Here is a 25,641-nt window from a genome sequence, read left to right as displayed (position 1 = left end):
GCAGCAGGAGGCAGCTCTCCGCTCTCTCTCCTTGCCCTGCCTCCAGGGAGAGGAAGGTACCAGTTGGGGCCACCAGAGGCTGGGGCTTCTCCCACAGGAACTTTCATACTTTAGTTTTCTGCTGATCAAGTCCTGGCTGGCCTGGGTGGGCTGAAGCAGTTGACGCCCTGCCTGTGCCCCAGCCTTCCAAGCCTAATGCTCACGGATGGGCACCACCGGTCAAGTGTGGCATGCTAGGGAGGGGAGCAGGTCCCCGGCCTCTCCTGCCAGGCGGATGTGCAGGCAGGCGGAGGTCCTCGGGAGAGCTGACCTCTGCCAAGAGCCGTAGTGAGATGGTTCTCAAACAGAGCTGGTGGGATAAAACACTGACGGGACCCACAGAGGTCTTTCAGTCTGGCCCAGCTCTTGCACCTTTGGTACCTGGAGCCAGGGCAGCCCGCCAGGGGGTGTCCCATGAGAGGTACATGGACGTGGGGGGGGGGGTCCCATCACAAGTGCCATGGACATGGTGGCTAAGAAGCCGGGCGCAGGTCCTGGCGAACTGCTCAGCTCACCTGCCAAGCGGAGACGTGGCCACAGCTTCCTCACGGCAAGGGGTTGACGGAAAGGCGACACGAGGCGCGAGGCGCTTGGAGGGAGTCACGGCAGCAGGCAAGCCCTTTATAAAGGTGGTAGAAAGCGGCTTGGCTGCAGGGAGCTGCAGAGCCACGGGGAGAGGGGCTGGGCGCCAGCTACCAGGTGTGGTGTACGCGCTGAGCCGGGGCCAACGCAGGGGGTCAGAGCTCAGGTGCAGGTGTAAGCGGGGTGGGGAGGGAGCCCCTTTCACAACCATCTCCATGCCTCCCGGCGTGAGCTTCCCATCGGACAGCTTTGGGCTCTGCTGAGTCAGGGGTTCCGTTCCCAGGTGGCATGTTTCCACCAGGGACACGCACGTTCCCCTGGATGGTGCGCTGGGACACCGGCTGGCTGTTCCAGGCTCCCCGGGCCACTGACACAGCGGGCAAATCAGGGGTGGCTCTGCTGGGTGGAGGCACTGATCCTGTCTTGCCGGGAGGAGGACACTGAGCTCAGGACATTCTCCTGATGCGTCCGGTAATCCTGCTCGTGTGGTAGGTGATGGCTGCCACAGCAGTAACACAAGCAGGGCCACTCAGGGCCCTTCGGAATGAAGGCGTGAGTCATCTCACCGGGAAAGACTAGGACCAGCGAGGTGCTGGCTGAGGAGAAAGGGAACGTGAAATGACTAGCGGCAAGAGGAAATCAGTTAAAAACTGATTGTGATGTTTTATTAATTACCTTATTATGTATACAGTAGCGTATATTTACCAGGGACTGTATTCTTTGTAACTCGCGTTATAACCCAGTTTCCCCTTTTTCTTCTTTCCCTTTCCTATTTAAGGAGTGTCGATGGTGATTAATTTTTTTTAAGTTTATTTATCCTGAGCGAGGAGAAAGAGTGAGTGAGCAGGGGAGGGGCAGAAAGAGAGGGAGAGAGAGAATCCCAAGCAGACTCCACACTGTCAGCAGAGAGCCTGACACGGGGCTCAAATTCACAAGCTGTGAGATCATGACCTCAGCTGAAACCACGAGTCAGACGCTTAACTAAGTCACGCAGGCGCCCTATGGTGATTCATTTTCTACAGTCTTTAGGCCATAGGAACCAGGTGAGGGGTGTCTGAACCAAAAGAGGAAATCAACACACTCAGATGCACAGGTGGCCAGTGCGTCTTTGAGATGATGGTGGCCGCAGGATGTTAGGCTGTAAGACAGGAGGTGGGCACAGGCGCCCAGAGCCCCAAGGGTGCCCGTGCTGGGCTGTCACGCAGCCTCACATCCTGGCCTGTGTATGGTAGAAACTACAAGTCTGGGTCCCGTGCCGGATTCCAAGATGGGACCAGCATGAGGTTTGGGAAAAGCCCCTGTGGCCTTAACAGGTGGCAGGCAGTCAGGGCGGGGGTGGGGGGTTGGGTCTCCAGGACTCCTGTACTTCCCATCTCCTGACCTTGGCTCCCTGGCCTTGCTCTCTGTATTAAATACCTTCCTGCCTAAAATTCCTCAAGTGGTATTGACTTTCCTGACCAAGCCCTGTTGATAAACCTAAGGAAGGGATGCTCTCAGTCCCTTCCTAAGTGGATACGCTCCTGCAGTACCGTCAAAGGGCACAAGATCTGCATTTAAGGTGAAATGTAAACTCTGTAGACAACGAGGAAGAAGGGAAGGGAGGAGGAAGATCATCCTCCAGGCAGCGCTTGAACTACCTTCAAGTCCATGCGCCCTGCTTTGGGCGCCGGGTCATCTCCAAGGGTTGTAGGACTAGGGCTCATTCTGGAGCTCTTCTCTCGTTCGGGAGCACGGTCCCGAGGGCTCCCCGGGCGGGCGGGACAGGGACTGCAGGACCTCCTCGTACTTCTGAAGCTGAGCCCAAAAACCCGGGTTGGGCTCGGCCACCGGGCGGGCGCTCTTCACCGCCTGAGAACAAGAAGGTTAGGTTGAACGCGGCGCCAAAGGTGCTCCGCACCTCTAACGCCCAGAGGCCCGCCGCACCTGGAAGGCCCGGCCCACCTGGAAGGCCCGCCCCACCGGGCAGGTCCGTCCCACCCGGGGGCCCCTCCTGGGAGCCCCGCCCCACCTGGAAGGCCCGCCCCACCGGGCAGGTCCGTCCCACCCGGGCGCCCCTCCTGGGAGCCCCGCCCCACCTGGAAGGCCCGCCCCACCCGGCAAGTCCGTCCTCCCCGAAGCCCCACCCGGAAGGCCCGCCCCACCTGGAAGGCCCGCCCCACCCGGCAGGTCCGTCCCACCCGGGGCCCCTCCTGGGAGCCCCGCCCCACCTGGAAGGCCTGCGCCAGGCTGAGGCCGCGGTGCCGCATGAGGTAGGCGGTGCACACGGCGGCCGAACGGCTGCGGCCGTTCTTGCAGTAGACTAGGCAGGCGCCGCCGGCGCGCACCGCGGCCTCCATGGCGGCGCAGGTGGGCTCCAGGTGCGTCAGCAGGTCCTCGGCCGGGTCGTCGAACACGGGCACGCGCAGCTCGGCCACGCCGGGCGCGCTCGGGCCGGGCTGCTGACGCGAGACGTTGACGCACAGGCTGACGCCCGCGCGCTCCAGCAGCTCTGGCGCGGCCGCGGTGCGCGCACTCCCGAGGAAAAGTGACGGGGCGATGCGCGCGAACGGTGGCGGCGCGGGCGAGGCGGCCCCGGGGGCCCCGCAGCGGACGGGTCCTCCCGGGTCCATAACCGGCGCTCGGGCACCCGGCCCGCGGATCTAGTTTGGGCGGCCGGGCGGACCGCCGGGCACCCCCGGGTCCTAAAGGGCTCCCGGGGGCCCGCCCGCAGGGCCTTGGCTGCCTCCCTATTGGCCGGCCGGAGCGTGGCTCCTTCCCCGATTGGCTGCGGGTGGGGATGGCGGCCATTGGCTGGCCTCGTGGTTGGGAGGACGAGTGGGATTGGCCGCAGTGGGGTGGGCGGGGGCGGGACTCTGGGATGAATGGGCGGTCCCCGGGGGGCGCGGCGGTTCAGGAGCTGCGATCCTTCGCGCGCGGGCGGTGTTTTCGGTCAGCTGGCCTGCGACACTGCCCGACGCTGCGACCGCTGCGGCGCCTGTCCCTGCGAGGGGTGGGGGTATGGTTCACAGACGCGGGCACCTGCCCAGAACGGGTCCGGTCGGGCCGGGGCCGCAGGGCCGGAGGGCCGCAGCAGGGCTCCGGGAGGTGGGCTTCTCCTCAAGCTGTGCTGTAGTGCGCAGGACTGGGGTCCGGTCCGGTAGCCGCCCGGTCGTTTTGTTGGTAGGCTGCTTGGCTTCGAGTACGCTTAGTAACTACGCATGATTGCATTGCCGCCTGATGTGCCTTTTAGAAAGCTCTATGTTCCTTTTTTACCTGCTTCCTAATTGCTCTTTGTAATTTCTGTATCTTACTTTCACTTTAATTGTAAAACATGGTTCCTATGAAATAAAGCTGTCTGCCCTTTTCATCATTTCTTCATGCACCCATATTTATTTTTTATTTTTAGTAACATCTGGTTCACCGCTGTAACTTTGAAAAACTAAGATCATTTATTGCCCAACATTTACTATGTAAGAAGACTTCTTCCGTAGGTTTTTTTCCCCCTTTTTAAACAATTGTTTCAAACGTTTATTTTTGAGAGACAGGGTGCGAGCAAGGTAGGGGCAGAGAGAGAGGGAGACGCAGAATCCGAAGCAGCTCCAGGTGCTGAGCTGTCAGCACAGAGCCTGACGTGGGGCTCTATCCCACCAGCCTCGAGATCATGACCTGAGCCAAAGTCAGACACTTAACTGACTGAGCCACGCAGGCGCCCCCAGTAGGTTTTTCTGATGTCCAGTGTCATTCAGGGATGTGTTTCAGGGATCCGTTTCGGTGAAAAGCTGTCCCGCAGTGAAGAGCTGTCCTGCAGCCCTGCATACATTGATATTGTGGTTTGTTTTATTAATCATGGCACAATTTTGGTTCATCTATAGCAGAGTATCACAAACTAGATGGCTTAAAACAAGTTTATTTTTCCCTGGGTTTGCGGTTTCCAAGCCTCCGTCTCCTTATAAGGACACTAGTCATCTGGTTTAGCGAATACCCTAATCCAGTATGACCTCTCGATTATTTGCAAAGACCCTATTTCCATATAAGGTCATTCACCTGTACCCGGAGTTGGGATTTAATCTTTTGGGGGGATGTCATTCAACTTACAACAGATGGTACGGTGTGATAAGTTTGTAGGATATTTTGAAGTTGATCACTTCTTTCTCTTTTCATAACAGGAATTTTAAAGACAGTTTGGTTTGTGCTCTAATGCCCAGGCTGCAGCTGGAGGGAGCAGGGCAGAGAGAGGGGACCTGAAGGTGAAGGACAAGAAGTAAAGAGAGGGGGGATCCAGGAACCAAGGTGGATATGAAGGGAGAAGGGGAATTGGGAGGTAGAGGGGTGGGGGAAGCACCCCAGAGCCTTAGCCTGAATCTAGCCACTGGGGGCGGGTGTGGGAGGCGGCTAGGCTTCTTTGCATGTCTCTTTCCCCTCTTTCTAAGGGGCAGTCTGGGTTTTGAACCCCAGGCCCTGCGCCTGCAGAGAGCCCCGCCCTCTCTCCTAGAGGCCCCAGTTGCTTCCTTTGCAGAAAGTCCTTGTGCTGTTCCCACCACTGTGCCTCTCTGCACATTTAGCCCAGTTCCCTGGGCTGCGCTTTCTGTGCTCTTTGGAGAACTCCTGCGCATCCCCTGAAACCCTATTCAGGTCTCCTCTCTCCATAGTCTTCCCTAGAGACTCCTCGGTCCCCACAGCTAATCCTTTTTCTCTCCGTGACTTCAGTCCCCTTTGTCGGCTCGTCCCGAACCAGACCAGGAGCTCCCGCTCCGTGCCTTCCACAAACTTGCACGGAACGGCCAAAAACCGGCTTTGGAGTCCGGCGGAGCCTGAGGAGATCTTGGCTGTACTGCGTCCTGGCGCGCGGCGGTGGACGATTAACCCCATCGTCCCTCGGTTTCCGCAGGTGTCTCCCGGGCACACCCCACCACGCTCTCTTCCCGGGGGGCGGGGGGGGGGGCGTAGGGGGCTCAGTGCTCTCCCCACGCTCTCCCTGAGACCTTGGCCCAGAGCCGGCTCACCGGCCTCTGCGGGACGTGGAGGTCGGCGCCCGTAGCGGACACAGGCGGCCGGGTTCCCGCGTCTCGCGGGGCTCAGGCACAAGGCCCGCTAGCGCCGGGGCGTGGGGGGCTCGGCGGCCGCGGGCAGGCGGGGGCCCTGTGAGGTCACAGAGGGGCGCCCCCTGTTCCGCCAAGGACGCCCGGGGGCGGGGCGTGGTCTGGGGAGGGGCCGGGCGCGGGGATTGGTGGAGGCAGGGAGCGTCCGGCGCTGGGGCGGTGGGCAGGTCTCCAGGGAAACCCGACGCTCTGGGGCTCCCGGCGCTGCGCGGAGCCGGACGAGACTTGCGAGTGGGGCTGCGCTGCGCTGGCCGCCGCCCTGGGCGGGCCGGGTGCGGTAGGTGTGAGCTCTCCGACCCTCGGTGCGGCCCGCGGCAGGGGCGCAGTCGGGATCCCGGCGGGAGCGCGGTGAGACGGGAAGGCGCGTGTCCCGGGGCTCTGCGCGTGGTCCCGACGCCCCCTGGGCCCGGCCCTCTGTCCTCCCGCGTCTGGGACAGGCAGGAAACTTGGGAGCCGACGTGCTTGTGTGAGGTCGGGTGAGGGCCGTCTCCCTGCCCTTGGTCCGGCCGCCCTCGTGGGCTGGCATCAGAGACCCGGGGGGAGGGGACGCCTGCTGTTCGGGGAGGAATATTGACTCCAACGTAGGGCCCTAAGGAGGTCGTGGGAGGGTGGCCCAGATGGCTTTTAATGTGTGGTTCCTGCCCCCACAGGAGGGACGCTGGCGGAGTTTCCAACAGGATGGGGGCATCGATCGGGTTAGGGGAGGGGGGCTTTGTTTCTCTGAGGCGGGTGGGGCTGTGGGCACGTCCCTGGGGCCCGCCAGGAGCTCTGAGGGCGGATGTGGGTCCCTGGCTTTGCTTTCAGGTTCGAAGGCGAGAGGCATGGAAAGTGGGTGTCCCTCAGCCTTGTATTATAAAGTCCCAGATGATGACGTCTCTGAAAATCAGCTGGCAGGGAGGGGCGGCCAGCCTGCTGCCACCGACTTCCTGGGGACCCTGGAGATGCTCTCTACCAAAAGGTGTGGGGGCCCTCCTACGGGGAGGGGGGGCGTTCCCAGCCCCACCCTGGGGACCAGACTTAGCTGGGATCCAGCGTTGGGGCAGGTGCTAAAAACCCCTAAAAGTTATTTTAACCCTCAAAAAGTAGTCTCTGGAGAGAGAGGAAGACCTGAGCGTCGTATCAGCAACCACTGAGGAAAATTACAACACGGGGTAGCTGGAGCACCCCCTCATCCCCCCCCCCCCCCCCCTCCCCCGCCGCCAGATGTCCGCACTCCCTTCTAGCTCCGCCACTCTGCCTTGGCCTAGCCTCGCCCCGAGGGTTCCCAAGCTGGGCGGCTTCACACTATGGTGTTAACAGCGAGAGCCCACACCTCCCAGGCCTACTCTGGGCCAGGGGCAGGCTGCCCTCCCCGCCTAACCGTGGCATCTGGTGAAACCCACCCTGTAGTCCCGCTGTACTTGTCCCTGTTGTGGACTCTGCACTGTGCCTCCCTTCCCCCACTCACACTCCCGAAATTCGTGTTGAAGCCCTAACCCCCAACGTCCTGCTGACTGGTGCTCCTCCACAGGCTCAGCGCAGGCTCGGGCCCTAGCCGTCCTGGCCCCTGTCCCGGTCACCGTCACGCGAGGTCTGTTGGCTCAGGGGTGGGGGGCTCAGAAGCTCTGCCCTGCCTGCAGCTGCCCCTGTCCCCCCTGCCCCTCCCCAGGCTCCAGCCCGAGACCCCGGTTGTCAGGCCGCCCTGCTCTTCTCTGGCAAGCACGCCATCCTCCACGCACTGACACACCCAGCCCTGGAGGTGGGGCTTTTGGGGAGTGATTAGGCTTAGAGTCGTGGGGCCCCATGATGACCTTAGCGCCCTTCTAAGAAGAGGAAGAAGCCGACACTTTCTTTCTCTGCCACTTGAGGACACAGGTGCCATCTATGAACTAGGAGCCTGGCCTTGTCTGGGAACCGAGTCTGCAGGCACCCTTAGATGTCTAGTGTCCCCCTCCAGAACCGTGAGAATGGATGTTTGTGGCTCAAGCTCCCTGCCTGTGGGACTTTGCAATAGCCTGAGCGGACTGATAGAGTCCCCGTTTTACAGAGGAGAAAGGTCTCTGAGCCCCCAAGGGGGACAGGGAGCCTGCCTGGTGGCAGAGCCACATGGCCACCCTGCTCACCCGGCCAGCCAGCTGGGCGTTTCCAATGACTCAACAGTGGGCTTTACGGCTGATTGCTTGTGTTGTTAATTTTCTTGCTTTGTTTCAAAATCATTTCCTTTGGCTTTTTGAGGAAATTTTCCATTTGTTCATGTTTTTATAGTCCATTACCTTTTCCTCTTAATAATTCAAAAACAGGTTTTTTTTTTTTTAAATTTTTAAATTAAGCATGTAGTGTGTGTGCCCTGTGGCAAAGCAAGAAAAGTGGCATGTTAGTCTGCTGGGGCTGCGACCAAGTGCCACCCACAGGGTGCCTTAAACAATAGAGATGTATTGTCTTTCAGGCTGGAGGCTGGAGCCCAAGGTCAAGGTGTGCGCAGGGTGGTTTCTTCCGAGGGTGCGAGGGAGAATCTGTTCCAGATCTCCCTCCTTGCCTTGTAGACGGCTGTCTTCTCCCTGTGTCCACACATCATCTTCTCTCTGTGTGTTCCTCTGTGTCCAAACTTCTTTTCCTTGTTATAGTACAACAGTCACATTGGACTAGGCCCCCACTGACGACCTCCCTTTAACTTGGTTACCTTGTAAATGCAGTCCCAGGTAAAGTCCTGGGATGTAGGCTCTAACGTAGGAGTGTGTGTGTGTGTGTGTGTGTGTGTGTGTGTGTGTGTGTACGTGTGTGTGTGCACGCGCGCTCGTGTGTTGGGGGCTGGGGGGAAACACAATTCAACCCATAAGCACAGGTAAGCCAAAGAAGAAACAAACCAAAGCGCAGCCCTCAGATTTTTTCATTGTTGCATGTGTGTATCTGTTTTTCCTGGCTTCTTTCTTCAAATGCATAACAAAGTGGCAAATGGAGATTTTTGTGTTCACAGCAGCTGTATCCCTTCTTTGGGCAAAGCTTTGTGAAGCCTCTGTGACTCACGGCTGGCATTTGAGGGCTGGCTGGTGGAGGGGGCTCAAGGTCCGGGGGTTTCCATGCTCTCAGCAGCCCAGCTAGACCATCAGCCCGACAGTGGCACAGGTCTGTAGACCAGAGACATCGAGATACAGCATCCCCAGAGAGCTCTTAAGTTGAGAGGGAGGCAGAGAGGGGGGCCGTGTGTGTGACAGGGGCTGGGGGTAGGTCTCCCTTTAGGTCAGGATTTGTACTCTTAGCAAGAGCAGAAAAGAAGCCAGCTCGCCCTCGTGAACATTTTCTGCCCCTTGCTGTGCACCCGCCCATCCCTGTGGTCTCTTAGTGGGCAGCTGGCTGCTGCTCTTGGACCAAAGCTCCCTCTCCTTGTTCAGACCACCCACTGGTCCATGCGTGCCTGCCAGGTGTCTGCCTCCTGCCCAGCTGTGGGCCAGGCTGCCGGCCCCCGGGGGGAAGACCCTGCCGCGGCACTCTGGGCTGCTGGTGGACACAAGGCTGGCCCCGCAAACAGCTGGAGCTGGAACCCATCAGCTTCCAGGACACCGGCAGCCCTTTACCCATGTTAGAGACTCGGGGTTGCACACTTCCTGTGTGACCTTGGGCAGTCACTGCATGCCTGTGCCTCAGTTTCCCACTCTGCAAAATGGGAGTGGCAAGAGCGTCTGCCTCGGGATTGTTGGAGGAAGAGACGAGACGGTGTGTGTTCTCTGCACGTGGTCCCCCCCCTCAGGCCGGTTCCAGCATTGATCTTCCTCGCCCCTCGCTTCGCCTTCCTAGGGACATCCTAGAGGCCCCGGAGGAGGAAGAGGTGTCCGAGGGTCCCCCCAGGGAGCAGGACCTGAAGGAGGCCTACATCCAGCTGGTCCGAGGCGTGCAGGAGTGGCAGGACGGCTGTGTGTACCAAGGGGACTTCGGGCTGGACATGAAGCTGGGATACGGTGAATTCTCTTGGCCCACGGGCGAGGTAGGTGGCTTCTGCGGCTGTCCCCCGCCAGGGCCTGGCTGTCTCTTTTCTTCTAAGAGGGGTGTGAGGCAGACTTGCCCGTCTCCAGCAGGAAGGGTGCTGGGCTTGTGTCTTTTCTACCTTCCAGAGAGAAACCTTCCAGAAACTTCCAGAGAGAAACATTCTCACAGATGTCCAGGGTCACACATGCAGTTGGCCTGGGCGTTCCCGGGCTGCGGCTTGGGAAGGGTTACTTACGATAAATTCTCATTCTGGGCAACTGTTCAAACACTTCAAATTACTGCATGGAGCTGTATGTACGTCGGTGAAATTGCATCGTATTTAGGGTTAAAGAGAAGGGAAGGATCTTTTTAGCAATCAGATGGGAGCAGGCTCCAGAGCCCACGCAGTAGGCCGCGTCCAGGACCCCAGTGGAGACTCCCAGAGACCTGTGGGAGCTCCACAGGTGCCTGGGGGAGGGCACAGCGGCCTGGCCTGTGGCACGACCGTGGCCGACACCTGTAGCCGCGGCTGCCTGCTTGTCCGGTGGGGAGATTTCCAGAGCGTGGGTTCTACTGCGAGCCGGGGAGACGGCCCCGTAGGGTACTTTCGTTCAGATCCAGGCCCAGTGGGGTCCAGGCTCAGAAGAGCAGCCGGGGCTGGGTGTGTCAGCGCGTGGAGGATGGCGTGCTTGCCAGAGGAGAGCAGGGCGGCCTGATAACCGGGGTCTCGGGCCGGAGCCTGGGAGCGGCAGGGGCGGGGGGGGGCAGGCGCAGCTGCAGGCAGGGGCGAACCTTCCCCCGCACCCCCGCCGATCCCTCTCCCAGAACGCACCTCAAGCTCAGACGAGCCTCCGGACCTCAGGCGACCGGGAGGCCGGGGCCGAAGCCTGTGTTGCGTGCAAGCCACCGTGACACTGGTGGTTCAAGCGCTGACTCCCGTGGCTCCGGGACTGGCACTGAAACCAGTCCTCGGCTAGTTTCTTTCTTTTACCCAACGCCGTGGTGTCCCGTGCCCTCGTTCGTGGCTGTGGGAGGTTGGGCGTGCCGGCCTGTCCCGCGGAGCCCGGGTTCCACCGTGAGGGAGACCACGGGGGACGGGTGTGGTGGCGGGACCTCCGGGTCGGCGGAGCAGCTGCTTGTGCAGCCGAGACAGCTCACAGGCCGGAGAGGCCAGGGGGATGAGAGGGTGTGCCACCCACCAGCGGTGACCCTACACGCGTTAATGGCCCGAGCACATCAGCCCTGGCGGGTCAGACGCAGCTCGTGGTGTGAGTGCCGGGGTGGGGATGGATGGGGTGGCTGTGGAAGGGCCTCCCTCCAATGCTGCTTTCTCCCGGGGTGGGGGGGGCAGAGAGCCTTCTCCCGCGTACGGACCGACACTCGTACACAGACAGTTGTTTTCGAGGCGGGTGGACCCCGTTTTCCCCCACGAAGTGGTGCAGGTGTTGGCAGGAGCAGGCAGCCCCTGGCCTCGTGCCCCTCTGCTCCGCGTGTCCCCGTGCTCGACATTCTCTTCAGAAGCGCTGGCGGAGCCCACGTTCAACCCAGGCAGCGCTGAAAAGGGCCTTTGTTGGCTCTTACGATGGGAAAGCCCATCAGCGGGGCTCCGCAGCCCGAGGCCTGGCTGGTCCGGGGACTCTGATGACCTTGTCGGGCCCCCTCTCTCCCCGTCTCTGTGTTGGCGCCCAGACTAACCTTCCGCCATCTGGTGAGCCTGTGGGAGCTACGCCTGACGCTTCTGGGGGAGAGGAAGGGCCCTGGGGACACTGGTCTGGCCCCGGGCATGGGTCCTATGGCCAAACCCAAATTGAGGCTGGGGCCGGGGTTCGGGAGTCGTCTGGTCGGACAGACCTGGTCACTGGTGCCTGGTCCGTCAGCCACCAGACCCACGGGGAGTCCTCTCCGTTACCAGAGGACAGAGGAGGGCACGAAAGCAGCCACACCTGGGGTCCCGTTCCTACAGAGCCGTCTCTGAGTGTCGCAGGACCGGCCTGCGGCTGGCTGGCATGGGAAGAGCTCGCAATGGGCGTCACATTGTTTGACCCCTCTGAGGCCCCAGCAGGGAGGCGGGCCGGCACAGACCCGCCACCGGCATTTGTGGGGCTTGGGCCACGAGCGGAGGCCGGCGTCCGTGGCTCAGTGTAGCCGCACCAGTGTTCCCGCGCAGGCCCATAGCTTGCCCCTGGGGTCACACGTGGGGCCGCACGGGTGAGCCCGAGGCTGGTGCCCCCCCCCCCACCCCCCCGTCCCTGCCAGCCTGCTGCCTATAAACCCAGGCAGGCGTGGAGCTGAGCCCGGGTCGGGGCTCCAGCCCAAACCCAGGCGTCGCTCCGCAGTGGTGGCCGTTCTGGCACCTCTCCAGATTCCCCTACCGGAGCTAGGGCAGGTGACACGGGGGCCACCGGGGCCCGACCGCCTGGCACCTGCTCTGTGTGACATAGGTGACGTCTCCCATAGACTCGTTCGGCCCCCGAACTTGAAGGGGCCCCGTGGCCAGGTGCCCCTGTGGTCCGCCTCACTGCCAGCCTGGCGGGCTGCCTCCACCTGGGGGGCTTCCTGGAAGGCCGGGGTGGGGGGTGGCCAGGAGCAGCTTCTCGGACACAGCCTGTCACCGAGTGCTCTTCACAGTCGTACTGCGGGCAGTTTTACCGGGACCACCGCCACGGGCTGGGCACCTACCAGTGGCCCGACGGCTCCAGCTTCACTGGCATGTTTTACCTCAGCTACCGAGAGGGCTACGGCACCATGTACCTGAAGACCAGGCTCTTCCAGGTGAGGGGGCGGGGCCACAGGGGAGAGGGGGCGGGGCCGCCTGTGGGGTGGGGGTGAGGGGGCAGGACTACCCCAGGTGCAGGTGAGGGGGCAGGGCCACGGGGGTGTGAGGGGCGGGGCCACCAGGGGAGGGGGAGGGGCCGCCAGGGGGTGAGGAGGTGGGGCAGACCCTGGGGGGGGCGGGTGAGGAAGGGTGAAGGAGCGGCCCCCCACCAAGGGGTGTGTGAGTGTGGAGGAGGGTGAGGGGGCGGGGCGCCCCTGGTGGGGGGAGGTGTGGGGGTGTGAGGGGGCAAGGCTGCCCCAGATGTGGGTGACAGGTGAGGCCGCCCTGGAGTTGGGGGTGAGGGGGGAGGGTCACCCCGGGTGCAGAGGAGGGGGCGGGGCCGCCCCTGATGCAGATGACGGGCGGGGCTCTGTGTGCTCAGGCCACTGGACAGAAAGATACTTAGTTCCTGGGGAAGTTTATTCGTGTAACAAGTGGTAACTTCCTTATTTTTAAAGATCGTTAACAGTACCAATAATAAGGTTCGTGAAAAGAAAAGAAACAAGAATGAGAAGACAGGATGCTTCGTGACCCCGTTTTCCAGAGCAGGGAGTTGTGTATCCTTTAGATTAAACTGCAAATGCACCGTAATATTTACTTTTTTATACATAAGCTGGATCATTCCACATAGATTGTCTTGAAGTTTGTCTTTATTTGTGGAGGACATTCCTGGTTTTGCAGAAACAGTTGCCTTCCCTCCTTTTATTTCTGGACGGCGTAACTTAGGGTACAGTCCACCCCCTTGAGTGTGCAGCTGTGAAGGTTTTCACGAGCCTGGAGTTGTGTGAGTGACTACTACTGCCGTCAATGTACAGGACGGCTCCTTCTCCGCTCCTGCCGGTGCCCCTTTGGTACCGGTCTCTCCTCCCACCCCAGCCCTGGCCAGTCGCTTTGCAGATGATTTGCCTTTGCAAGAATACCAGGCTAGTGAGATACAGTAGGTAGACTTTTGAGGCTGGTGCCCTTCACTTAGCGATCGTATTGAAGATTCATCTGCCTTGTGGTGAGTCCGCAGCTCCTTCCTTAGCGCTGAGCACTGTTCCGAGTGCACAGCACCGTTCTCCATTCCCGGCTGACAGACGCTTGTTTCCAGCTTTTGTTGATTATGAATCAAGCTGCTGTAAACATTTACATATGGTGTTTTCTGTGCGTGTTCGTGTGCAAGCATTGTACCCCGTCCGAGCCCCTAATATATGCTGGACTCCATCTCCAGCCCCACCCCCTCAGCTCTCGGTGACGCTGCTCCGCTTTTCATCACAACGTCCCCTTTTCCGTTGTTTCAGATCAGTGGAATGGGTGTTCCTGCATGTTCGATTTCTCTGGCTTAGGGCGTGATTCTTTTGAGATTCGTGCGTATTTGCATATGGCAGCAATTTGTTTCTTTTGCGGTGAGGTAGTAGTCCGTTGTGTGGATTCGAGACACGTGTTTTACTGATTCGCCAATAGCTACATGTCTGAGTTCTTTCAAGTTTTTGGTTATTTTGAGTAAAACTGCTAAAAATGTTTGATTCCAAGTCTTCATGTGCACACACGCCTGTCTTTTCATTTGGGTAAATACTGTCTTTTCATTTGGGATCGCTGGCCGTAGGTGACGTGTATGGCAAGTTTCGTAAGAAACCTCCGAAGGGTTTTCCAAAGTGGTTGTGCCGTTTTCCATTTCAGCCACCAAATACAAAGGTAGTAGTTGCTCCACACCTTTGTCAGCACTTGGCGTTGTCTATTATTTTCATTTCAGCCACTCGTGGGGCGCCTGGGCAGCTCAGTCAGGTAAGCATCTGACTTCAGCTCAGGTCATGATCTCTTGGTTTGTGGGTTCGAGCCCCACATCGGGGCTGTGCTGACAGCTCAGTCTGAAGCCTGATTTGGATTCTGTCTCCCTCTCTTTCTGCCCCTCTGCTCATGCTGTATCTCTGTCTCTCAAGAATAAATAAACATTAAAAGAATTAATTTTAGGGGCGCCTGGGTGGCGCAGTCGGTTAAGCGCCCGACTTCAGCCAGGTCACGATCTCGCGGTCCGTGAGTTCGAGCCCCGTGTCGGGCTCTGGGCTGATGGCTCGGAGCCTGGAGCCTGTTTCTGATTCTGTGTCTCCCTCTCTCTCTGCCCTTCCCCCGTTCATGCTCTGTCTCTCTCTGTCCCAAAAATAAATAAAAAACGTTGAAAAAAAAATTAATTTTAGCCACTCGTAGGCTTATCGATTTTTCTTTCCCTGGTTCTTGCTTTTTTACGTCCTAGTTATGCAATTTTAGCTTAATCCAAGTTTCCTCAGATTTTCGTCTGTGTTCTCTTCTGCATGTCATGGTTTTGGCTCTGACATTTAGGTCTGGGATCCGTTCTGAGTTAATGTTTGCACTGCACGTGAAACAACGGTTGGCTGGGCCTCCTCCCCTCCCCCGCCTCCACCTGTAGGCGGCCGGCTGATCCGGTGCCATCGGTCGAGAAGACTGTCATTTCTCTACTGCTGCTTTCGTACCTTTGTTAAGTACACTTAACACTAACACTCCGAGTGTTAAGAACCACACTCGGAGACACGTGTCTGGCCGCCTCTCTTCATGTGATGTCGGGACTGATCCGTGGGTGCCGGTGTCTGCAGTCCTTGTCCGTCGGTTCCGACGGCCTCCTCACCTTACTTGTGGTGATTTTGGACAATATCGCTGGACCGATTTTGGACAAGATCGCTGGACCGTCATTTCATTAGAGGGCGCAAGTTGGTGACACCCTAAATCTACGATCCCTCCTTCATTTATTAACTAGAGTTCTTTTGTCGACGACAGCCTTCATCAACCGTTTGGTTACTTTGAGGTAGTTTTATGGGGAAGGCGAAATGACACTTGATCTTTTCCTTTTTTGCCCCTTGTCAGGGTAACAAGTGGATGACTACCTAACACTCTTCAATGGCGATCGGTGGAGCTTACTCGGGTTTTTTTTGTTTGTTTGTTTTTCGGATCTGTAGAAACTCACGGATTTTAGTCTATTTGGTGTATCTCAGTACATTGTGGTTGTTATGCTTTTGGATGCCCAAATTGTCACTCTTTGGTCGGGGGAGTTTGGTTTTTGCTTTAGTTTGGTTCTTGCCGTAGGCATAGCTCCACCAGGTGCTGGTGGTTTTCTTGCCTTTTGTTGGGGCAAGGAGACCCCAGCTCATCCCTACACTTCCTGCCCTGGTCCCAGGATTGACCGTTGATCTGGCCTGGTGCCTAGATGGGGCGCGGTGTGGAGAAACCACCGTTTGGGTGCTTATGACTATCGTGTTGGCTGGTTTTCATTGGTAGGCTTTTTCAGTAGCAGATCTAGATTTGTTCTTTTTTTTTCTCTAAATGAGAAAAGACACCGTCGGTTCATACGGACGTCTCCAGCTCCAGTTTGGGAATACGGGGCTTTTTACTCAACAGCCATGGTGTCGTATTTGCACGTCTTTCCAATTAGTCTTCAAAATCTTTGTTTCTAACGTTAGCAAATTTCCGATTTATTTCCCCCCGTGAAGTATGTATGACGGTTTCAGAAGGACGGCGTAGCATTAGCTCCAGCGCCGTGGCTCCTGAAACAACTCAGGGCTCCTTTCCTGCCTTTTGTCCCTGGGACCCATCCCACCGGGAAGGTGGAATCCAGTCACGTGAGCTACTGTCCGTCCGTCCGTGCTGCCTGGAGGTAGAGCTAGGTTCACTTGTGTTGTTTTCATTGTTTAGGATTTGATTTTTACCATCTTGCTTTAATTTACTTTGGTAATTCAGTAAAAAACGGATATTTTTCTGAAGGCAAATCCAGCAAACAGGGTCCCCCCACAGGAGTCCAGCTTCCACGGTTTCTATCCGGAGACCTCTCTCGTCACCGGGGATTGTTTGTACAGCTTCCTCTTTGCATTTACACATCAGGAGCACACGTGCGCACACGTTCCTCCCGGCGTAGGCAGTGGGACGTGCACCCTGCACGCTTCCCTGGGCCGCCTGTGGTTACCCTTCCTCCCGACAGCCCAGACCCCCTCCTCACTGCTCGGGAAGGGCCAACCACACGCGCACTTTCCTCCGGCCTTTGTGGTGCCGAGGGGCGCCGTGGTGACGGTCTCGCCGGTTAATGGTTCCACGCTTTTGTCGGTGATCTTCGGGATACGTTCCTAGAGGGGGATTGTTTGGTCACAAAGTAAATGATATCAAAGGCAATTTTTTAAGCCTGTGGCGTGTAGCGTCCTGGAGACACATTCTCCTTTCTTTAACCGTCGACGTTACTGCCATTATATTTTACTAGTAACGTAACCGTTAGCGTTATTAAGAGCTTGCTGCTAGACGTACTGTTGTGAACGTATGTGTGACTATAGCTTTGATCACGTTAGGATTGTTTCCTTACGATGTTAAGGAGATTATGTCCTTATGATAGAATCCTAGAAATGGAGCTCTTGGGTCAGCTCTTGGGGCATGAACGCCTTTGGTCTCCGCACAGACCCCCAGCAGCTGCCTTTCCGACCGCCTGCCTCCCTGCACCCCCTTTCCTTGCCCCGTCCGCAGTCTTCCTTCTCGGCCCATCCATCCTGTGGCTTCCGCCGCCTCGGTGACGCTCCGGCGCTGCCAGGATGAATGCGCACCGCCTCCCCCCGGCCCCCGACCCTTTCGCAGACGGCGGTGGCACTCGGTGCCCTGCTGCCACTCGGCAGATTCTCCCGGAAGTGCCTCTGCCGTCCCCACCCAGCTGCTTTGCACAATGAAGTCCTCCTTGGCGTGTCTTACTGTTCCTCGCATGTTCTTTCCTCCGCTCTAGACTGTGAACTTCTTGTGGGGGACTGTGTAGCTCAGAGACTTACACCCCAAGTAAGTCTGCAAGCCCGGGGCTCTGAGATAGGGGCCCTGTCCCAGGGTCCCAGGCGAGGGCGTGGCACCAGGGAGTGACACGGAGGGCCCCGCTGCGGCTCCCAGTGACCTCCAGATGCCCTTCAGAGCCAGCTCTCCTGGGAAGCCGGGCCCCTCTCCGAGCTTCCCGTCCCTTTTTGTGGGCCCAGCATTACCTTTCATCCAAGGCCCTCTTGGCCCTCCCCTTGCCACACATCCCCCACCCAGCACAGACCGCCCCACCCAGCGGAAGGGCCTCGAGAGGCCCAGAAATCACTGCACTCTGCTGGGTTCATGGGAAGCGGGGGGGTTAGCTCCCTTTCCCCCCTCCCTCCGCCCGTCTCCTCAGGTCACACCTGCCGGAGTCTCTCTGACCCAGGGCCCCGCATCTCTGCTGCCCCGGGTGGCTGGGCTGGGCCCACAGTGTCACTGCTACAAGGGGTTCCCTGAAATGAGCCCACATGTGGTATCCCTGACACGCTTCCGCCTTGAGACCCCCGGTGATGTCCCCACCTTACCGGTAAGGCCACTGCTGACCACCCCGGGTCCGAAGCACCTTTCTCCCCCAATGCATTCCATATTTACTGGTTTGCTCTGGGACACCATGCCGGGTGCATACTCGGCCTCCGTAAGTATTTGTTGACTGAATGAAGACGTTTCTCCTGGAATTTTGTTTTTCTTTGATTTTGAGAAAACGGTTGCAAAGCTTAGGGCCCTGCTGAACGACGTCTCTTGCCCTGGTGACTTTCGTTTCGCAGGGGCTGTACAAAGCGGACCAACGGTTTGGGCCGGGCGTGGAGACCTACCCGGACGGCAGGCAGGACGTCGGGCTGTGGGTCCGGGAGCACCTCATCAAGCTGTGCACGGAGGTTCCCCGCAGTTTCTCCATCCACAACTACCCCGAGTACTCGGGCTTCCTCACTCACTCTCCTGCTAGACTCAGCCTCTCGGATGAGGAGAAGGTGGACTGGGACCAGCCGGAGGGACAGGACCCCTTTTTCTACGACTATAAGCGGTTTCTTCTGAACGATGACCTGACTCTGCCTCCAGAAATGCACATTTACTCGACCGACAACAGCCACCTGCCCATGACCTGCTCTTTCCGCAAAGAATTGGACGCCCAAATCTTCCTTAATGACATTCCTCCATTTGCTGAGGATGAAGAGCCCTGGTTTATAAAAAATGAGACCCCTCTGATGGTCAAAATCCAGAAGCAAACCTACAAATACAGGTAACTTGCCCCATCTTTCTTACCCTCCCATGACGGGCCCGTGCTCGGGGCTGGGCTCCTGGGGGGCCTCTGGCCCCTGGCTGAGTGACTCGCGGGGTTATTTCTTGGGTTCACGTAAAGGTGCTTCTCCTGTTTGAGGCAGTGCAACGACGAAGGGGGAGGGAGAGCCGTGCGGGGCCGGTGAGCCGGGACACACGCCCGGGGTTGCGAGCATGCAGGTGCAGGCGGGTGCTGGGGCATCGATGTCTGCACAGGGGCCCGGGATCCTGCTCACCTGCTCTCGGGAGAAGGAGCGGTCAGGAGGTTGCTGGGGAGCACGGAGTGAGGGCGGTCCCTAGAAGAGTGTAGAGCCTTGGGAGGAGCTGTGGAATAGGGTCAGCCGGGTTGATGGAGCCGAGTTCAAATCCTGGCTCTGAGACCTTGCGTGTGTTTGCTCTGTGCAGGTCGGAGCCCGTGCTCCAGCCTCTGTGGGTCATGTCGGCTCACGAGGTGCACACGAAGAGATGTATGGGAGCAGGTCTGAGCCGAGAGCCGAGGGTGGGAGAGCCGGCTGGGGGCGGGCTGGGGGCGGGCTGGGCCTCTGGCTTCCCGACGTCTGGGAAGGCGCGGAGTGCTCCGTTGGTCTCCCAGCACCAACCCAGTCCAGCCCGGAAAAGTAGGCAGCCACCTGATGAAAACTGATTTTTTTAAGTTAAAAATTTTAAGAATGTTTTCATTTACTAAACTTTGTCCTCAGATATAACTAGAGTATTTTCGAATCCAGGTTTTGTAAGCACAAGTGGTTACTTATGCATTCATATACCCACCCATCCATGTACCGCCCCTCCATCCACCCGCCCACCCACCCATCCACCCCTCCATCTGTCCATCCACCCACCGCTCCATCCACCCATCCACTCCTCCATCCCTCCACCCCTTCACCCCTCTACCCATCTACCCACCCCTCCATCTACCCATCCACCCACCCACCCACCCACCCATCCATCCATTCATCCCTCCCTCCACCCCTTCACCCCTCCACCCATCCACCCATCCACCCATCCCTGTATCCACCCATCCATCCACTCACCTGCCCATCCACCCATCCAGCCATCTACCCCTCTGTCCACCCACCCACCCACCCATCCATCCATCCATCCATCCATCTCTCCACCCCTCCATCCCTCCATCTATCCACCCATCCACCCATCCATCATTCAGACATCAACTGAGCCAGTAATTGTGGATAAGTGTTGGGTACAGAAGCTGCCATAAATCTATAGGTTCTTGACCATGAAGGAGGTTATGTGTGCACAGGAGGCTGAAGTACGTGGTGGTGAATGGGCCATGGGACTTGCAAACTCTCTACTCAAATAGCAGAGTGAGTGAGAAGTGGATGTGAGTGCTTGGTGCTGAGTGCCGGACCCATGTGTATCCCTGGCCTCCTTCCCGCCCAGGGTCCTCCCTTGAGAACCCCTTCCCCAGCACAAATGGAGAGACTGATGAACCAGGGATGCCCAGGGTCCCCGCTGTGTCTCCAGGAACAAGAAGGCCCACACCAGCTGGAACATGGGTGCCATCTTGGAGGGGGACCGGAGCGGCTTTGCGCACCATGGGCCCAAGGAGCAGCTTTCCAAGGAGATGATCCTGCGGGCCGAGGAAGGGGACTACGACTGGGTCTACCGGATCCTCAGGGATGACCTCGCCAGCGCCGATGTGGCCGATGCCAAGGGCTACACTGTGCTCGCTGCGGCCACCGTGAGTCCCAGTGCCGGGTCGCCTCCCCTCAGTGGGGCTACCGTCCTCCAGCAGGGGCCTTGCCGGGATGCCTGCCGTCCTTGTGAGGCTGGCCTTCTCCCTCCAGGTTCACTGTCACACTGACATTGTCAACCTTCTGCTGGACAGCGGGGCCGACGTGAACAAGTACACGGACGAGGGCCTCACGCCGCTCAGCATGTGCTTCCTCCTCTACTACCCGTCCACGTCCTTTAAGCCCAACATCGCTGAGAGGATGGCGCCCAAGTCCCACGTCAGCCCCGCGGCCCTGCGGCTCCCAGCACTGTGCCCCGTCTACTATCCGCCTGTCCGTCTCTCCACCCAGCAGTGCGCCTCCCCCCGCCTTGCACAGGTCAGGTTCAGATGGGGTGAGCAGACACTGAGGCCTGCGGGCGGGGAGTCGGAGCGGGGGCCGGGGCCGGCATGACATCTAGGGATGTGTGTCCCACGTGAGCCCCATGCGCAGTGGTTGGGGCTCCCTCCTGCGGGCTTCAGGGAAGGAATCACAGGGTCGGGGAGTGAGGGAAGGAGTGAGGCCCGCCTTTGCCCATCGTGAATAATGTCGCCTGGAGCTTCCCCAGGCAGGCATTGGTGTGAGCTGCTCCCGGTGGTTTTGGGTGTAGGCCCAGCAATAGGATGGCTGATCACACGGAGGTCCCGTGTCTCATTCACTGAGGAACCACTCAGTCGCCACGGTGGCATCTCTTGGCGCTTGGTTCCAGTGCGGACTGGGGGCCTCCCAGCCCGGGGCGGGCGATGCCCAGGGGCTGGCTCCCTACAGCACAGGGCACCCTGGTGTCTGTCTTCTGAGCACCGGCCTGAGGGGCAGTGCCTGCAGGGGGCACGCTTCCGCCCCTCAGGAGACCCTGGACCCTAACTGTCAGCCCCGCGAGGCCGCCCGGCCTTGACAGCTGCCGAGAAAGCTTTCGGAGGGGCTGGGGCTTTCTCTGAGCGTGGTCGGGGCCCCTCCCGGGTGGGTGAGGGGACGGCACTGGACAGTGTCCCCTTGGTGGGGTCCTTCCCTCACCTCATCGCGGGCTCCTGAATCTCTTCCTCGGGGAAAGGCTCTTACTGCACCCCGGCCTGTGCCCGTGGTGCACAGCCTCCCTCAGCTGCCAGACACTCCCTGAACCTCTGCCTCTCCAGGGCCCCGGCTCTCCCCGGCCTGTGGTTCTTGACGTGTGGCCGCACCAGGTCATCAGAGTCCAGGGCGGGTGGGGCACACCGGCCGGGGCCCCATTGTGTGTGGTGAGCAGGTGCACGCGGGGAGCCCGCCGGAGGCCCTGCTGCCCTGGATGGTCCCGTGTGCGGGAGGCGGGGCGGGGGGGGCGGGTGGTCGCTGGGAGGAGGGAGGCGACATCCCTGCAGGAAGACTGCGGTGGAGGGTTTGTTTTCGTAGCAGTGTTAACGTGTGCCTTGTGAGTGCCCTCTCCTTCCTGGTCAGAGGTTGTTAACTCAGAGTCACGACCAACTTTCAGTTTCAATGTGATCATAGGAACGGGGACGGGGGGAGACTGTGTCGGTCCTTGTGTTGCCCCTCGGCCGGGGGCTTCTGGGGACGGGGGCTGACTTTGTCGCCACAGCCTCTCCAAGCCCAGAGCATCCTCCGGGGGGACCCTGGCCGCAGGGGAAGCCTCAGTCATTATTGGTGAAGGCAGCGAGAGCCCCAGAAAGGGTTTTATTTGTACGCTTAAAACACTGGTAAAAATCGCTCCTCTCCTCTTCTTTGAAACTTCTTATTCTGGAAAACATGGCACGCACACATTATAAGCGAAGACAGCGGCATGTGCGGGAGCTTGCGTGGACCCGTCACCGAGACTAAGCAGCTGCCAGCACGCGGCTCACGCACCACGTCCACACCCCCGCCTCCCCCGCCAGCTGTGCTCATCTTAGTGTGGATTCCCCATCGGCTCGCTTCAGCCAGAGACGTCGGCTGAAGACACATTCTTCTGTCTCCCTCTCAACACACCGCAGACACTAGCATCTCACCTGAAAACTTTGTTAAGTCCTGTGGGATCCCACCCAGGCAATTTTCCCGGGTTCCCGCGTAACCTTCCTTTTAGACTGGGGATAAATGAATCGAGACCCGAACAAGTTCACACACCGCACGTGGTTGAGAAGAATTTCTCTCTTCCAGCCCAGGGCAGGCTCCCCGCCCTTTCCCGAGTCCAAGGAACCGGGTGGCTTTCCCGTGCCGGGCCTCACCGGCCGCCTCCGGGTGGGCAGCGTGCCCCTCCGCCACCTGCACCCTGTGCGCACCGTCCCGGCAGAGGGCCCGGCCCACGGAGCCGCCTCCGTCTGCCATCTGGCCCTTCACCGATGTGGGTCGCAGGGGGTAGGGCCCCACTGCCAGGGATCCTGCCTCCCGGCTCTGGGACGGGGCCCAGGATCTGCATCCCTGGCCACGAGGATGCTGCTGGTCCCGGGACCACACCGGGGACGCAGAGGCTGTGCATCGGGCTTGCGGGGCGGCCTCCGCGGGCAGGACCGTAGTGAGCCGCGCTGCTGGTTGTGAGTGTCGCGCAGATGCCTCTAGGAACCACAGTAAAAAGAGGTGGAACAGGTGGAATTAATTTTGACGCATTTTATTTCACTGGTGTCTCCACAATTTACCGTTTCATTGGGTCATTAGTGTAAAGACAGGAGGGCAGTCTGCATTCTTTCTCTGGCCACGCACACACCGGTTTGGGATGGGCCTCACGCCGAAAGCTCGGGTGCCACGTGTGGCTGGTGGCTGCCATGTGGCTCAGGTTTCTGTGTGAGGCCCCTGAGATGCGTGCTTCCCTCTCTCGGTTTTTGCAGAGTGCTTTAGCATGGTCAGCTAGAGGCCTTGAAGGTCACTGCCAGCCTTTAGGGCTGGTTCATTGGTTACATAGGATTGTCACTCTGATTTCTTTCCTTTCTTCTAATTTTCTCTCTCTCTCTCTCTCTCTCTCTCTCTCTCTGTCCCTCTCTCTTTTGGTACTTTCCAAAGGAAGCTCCAAATATGCCAGTGAATCCCAACCTTGCCTTCTCATTCTCTGAAATGGCCATGGAGTCCATCTGTTTCAAGGACCTGGCGCCCACCCCAGGCAGCCAGGAGCAGATGTCCATCGTGTGGGGCAGCGAGGAGGACCGTCTCTCCCCGGGTGCCCGGCTGTCCCAGGAGTCCCCCGACCTGGGGAGCAGCCCTCGGAAGCAGGACTTGTCACCGTGGGACAGTTCCAGTGACCTGGAGAAGGGTCCGGATGGCACGGAGAGGAGTCTGGACAGGTGCGCGCTGGGCAGCCAGGAGACGGACTTCGAGTCCGCCGTCTGTGTGCGCAACTTCTCCTTCGGGCCGTCCCGGGACCTCCTGGAGAGGAGCGCCCAGGCCCGCAGCATGCTGAAGGCCCCCTGCTTCAGTGCCACCGGCTTCGACAAGGGCACCGTGAGGAAGATGGCGCTGGCCGCGGTGGAGTAGGTCGCCGGGGTGTGGGCGGCGGGGCCGAGGGTCACTTCTACGGGTGGATCTCCTGCTCGGTGGGCCAGCATCACCTCCCTGGCCACCAGGAGGAGGTGTTTCCAGAGGTGTGTGTCCCACACCCCCCGAGCCTACAGGGGTGCGTGGGGCCTGTCCTGCGCGCTGCCTCCAGGGTCTTAACGTGGGCATTCTGTGCATGGCTCAGGGTTGGGGCCTGGGTGTGACCTTAGGGGAACGGTGGCAGTGAGAGGCTAGGAGATGTGCCCTGTGGCTTTCAAGGTGCAGGTGCTCATATACATGTGCCCCCCACACACACCTGAACACCTGCACACACTCACATGCACCTGCACACGCCCGCGGACACGCACTCTCCCAACCCGCACCTGCACAGCCACGTACACTCCTATATACCCGCACACGTATGTGCCCAGTGTGTGTGTATACGTGTGTGCATGTGGATGCGTGTGGTAGCCATGTATGGGTGTGTGTGTGCGAGTGTGCTGTGTGCGTATATGTGCGTACGTGTGTTCTCTGTGTGTGTGGCACGTGCCCGTGTGTATGTATACACGTGTGTGTGGTGTGCACACGTGTGGTCGTGCACGTCGTGTGTGACGTGCGTGTGTGTACGTGTGTGTGCTGTGTGTGTGGTACTTGTGTCCCTGTGCAGTGTGCGTGTTGTGGGTGGGCGTGCGTGCCTGCGTGTCTGGGTACAGTGTTGTGCCCTACGTGTGCTGGGTGCTCTGTGTCATCCGCTTACAGCCACCCCAGGAGGGAGGGCTGGTCCCCACCTCACGCCCCGTGTGGCGGATGACCTGAGCAAGGCCGAGTGAGCACCGGACACTGGGGTGGGACGGGGCTGCGTCTGGACTCCAGCCCGGCGGGGGCCGGCTCAGGTGTGGCGACGGCGGGAGCAGCCCTGGTCCAGGGCGGGGGCCAGTGGCCTCGGGGAGGCAGGGTCCTGGGCGGTTCCGGGAGAGGCCGTGAATGCTGGGGCTCAGGTGCCACACGTTCAGCGCCCTCCCGAGCCCCCTTTACCGGGGAGCGTCGGTCCCGACTGGGACTGGGGTGCTGTCCCGTGCCTGTCCCCAGCCTGTGACTGTGTCACCCTGGTCCTTTCAGACGCAGAACCAGGTGGCTGACCATCGAGCTGCTGCTGCACCGAGGCGCGGACCCCAACCTGTGCCGCGTGCCCATGCAGGCCCTTTTTTTTGCCGTGAAGGCTGGGGACGTGGCCGGGGTGAGGCTGCTGCTGGAGAACGGGGCCAGGACCGACATCCAGCTCCCGGCTGAGGTAGGACCCGCGGGCTGGGGGTGGGGACCAGGGGGCAGGGCCGGGCTGGCGGGGGGCCCGTGAGGCGAGCGGTCAGAGGGTGCGGCGCGGCCAAGGCTGGCGGGTTCTTTTGGCTTCAGCCGCCGCCCGGTGTCCCTGTTCAGGGGCAGGCGGGTCTCGTGTGGCCAGCCCCTCGGCCGGACCGCGCACCCCCTCTTTTCTGAGCATCTGGGAGCGTGAGTGCGGGACAGTGGCATGTCCGTGGAGACCCAGGGAACCTCGTGATAATCTTTCAGGTTTACCGATTGAACTCTGCCTTAGGAACTAAGGTCGTAACCTCTCGACATGGCTCCGAATCCGTTCACTTATTCTTGCCTTCGTTCGTTCCCAGTCAAGCGCCTGTTACTTACACAGTCCTCCTTCGGGGGCATTGGGCTTTAGTAAACTGTTGGGGTGGATGGTAGGGGGAGGAGGAGGAGAGTGCCTGTGCCAGGAGAGCGCCTGTGCGCCGTGGACTGATGTCCTCCCGACTCTTCTCCAAGGGCGCCTCCTGTTTCCCCGAGACCCTGCTTTGCGGGTTCCGGTTGCGGGACATGGACGGCCCTGTGCCTCCGCCCCCTTGTGCTGCGTGCTCCTGGCCGGGCTCTCTTCCGCAGTCGGCTGTGCTCCCTCCAG

General features: G+C 59.6%; 2 protein-coding genes across 22 annotated transcripts in view; one reads left to right on the top strand and one right to left on the bottom strand.

Moving 5' to 3' along the window:
* Positions 1 to 25,641, top strand: part of ANKMY1 (ankyrin repeat and MYND domain containing 1) — a 50,514-nt gene that overhangs the window by 1,297 nt on the left and 23,576 nt on the right. For 8 of the 21 annotated variants that reach the window (XR_007149574.1, XM_047846462.1, XM_047846466.1 and 5 more), the window contains exons 1-9: positions 5,838 to 6,047; positions 6,504 to 6,657; positions 9,471 to 9,657; positions 12,267 to 12,410; positions 18,027 to 18,499; positions 20,020 to 20,236; positions 20,343 to 20,606; positions 23,229 to 23,692; positions 24,816 to 24,987. Coding sequence is in view for 20 of the 21 variants with exons in the window: in XM_047846462.1 (XP_047702418.1) it covers positions 6,521 to 6,657; positions 9,471 to 9,657; positions 12,267 to 12,410; positions 18,027 to 18,499; positions 20,020 to 20,236; positions 20,343 to 20,606; positions 23,229 to 23,692; positions 24,816 to 24,987 (2,058 nt within the window). In the remaining variant the exon portion in view is untranslated. Of the gene's footprint in view, positions 1 to 2,806; positions 2,979 to 4,766; positions 5,489 to 5,837; positions 6,171 to 6,503; positions 6,658 to 9,470; positions 9,658 to 12,266; positions 12,411 to 18,026; positions 18,500 to 20,019; positions 20,237 to 20,342; positions 20,607 to 23,228; positions 23,693 to 24,815; positions 24,988 to 25,641 lie in introns of those variants that run through there. The other 13 variants (XM_047846449.1, XM_047846448.1, XM_047846447.1 and 10 more) reach the window with 13 other exon arrangements.
* On the bottom strand, positions 1,261 to 3,403 carry DUSP28 (dual specificity phosphatase 28). The gene is made up of 2 exons (XM_047846467.1): positions 2,829 to 3,403; positions 1,261 to 2,469 (listed from the first exon to the last, which is right to left on the bottom strand). Exons 1-2 carry the CDS (start codon positions 3,228 to 3,230, stop codon positions 2,314 to 2,316), a joined length of 558 nt encoding a protein of 185 aa, XP_047702423.1. The 5' UTR covers positions 3,231 to 3,403; the 3' UTR covers positions 1,261 to 2,313.

This window comes from Prionailurus viverrinus, unplaced genomic scaffold, assembly GCF_022837055.1.
Source record: "Prionailurus viverrinus isolate Anna unplaced genomic scaffold, UM_Priviv_1.0 scaffold_39, whole genome shotgun sequence".
In the NCBI taxonomy this organism is placed as follows: Eukaryota; Metazoa; Chordata; class Mammalia; order Carnivora; family Felidae; genus Prionailurus; species Prionailurus viverrinus.
This window is presented reverse-complemented; position numbering and strand designations above follow the sequence as displayed.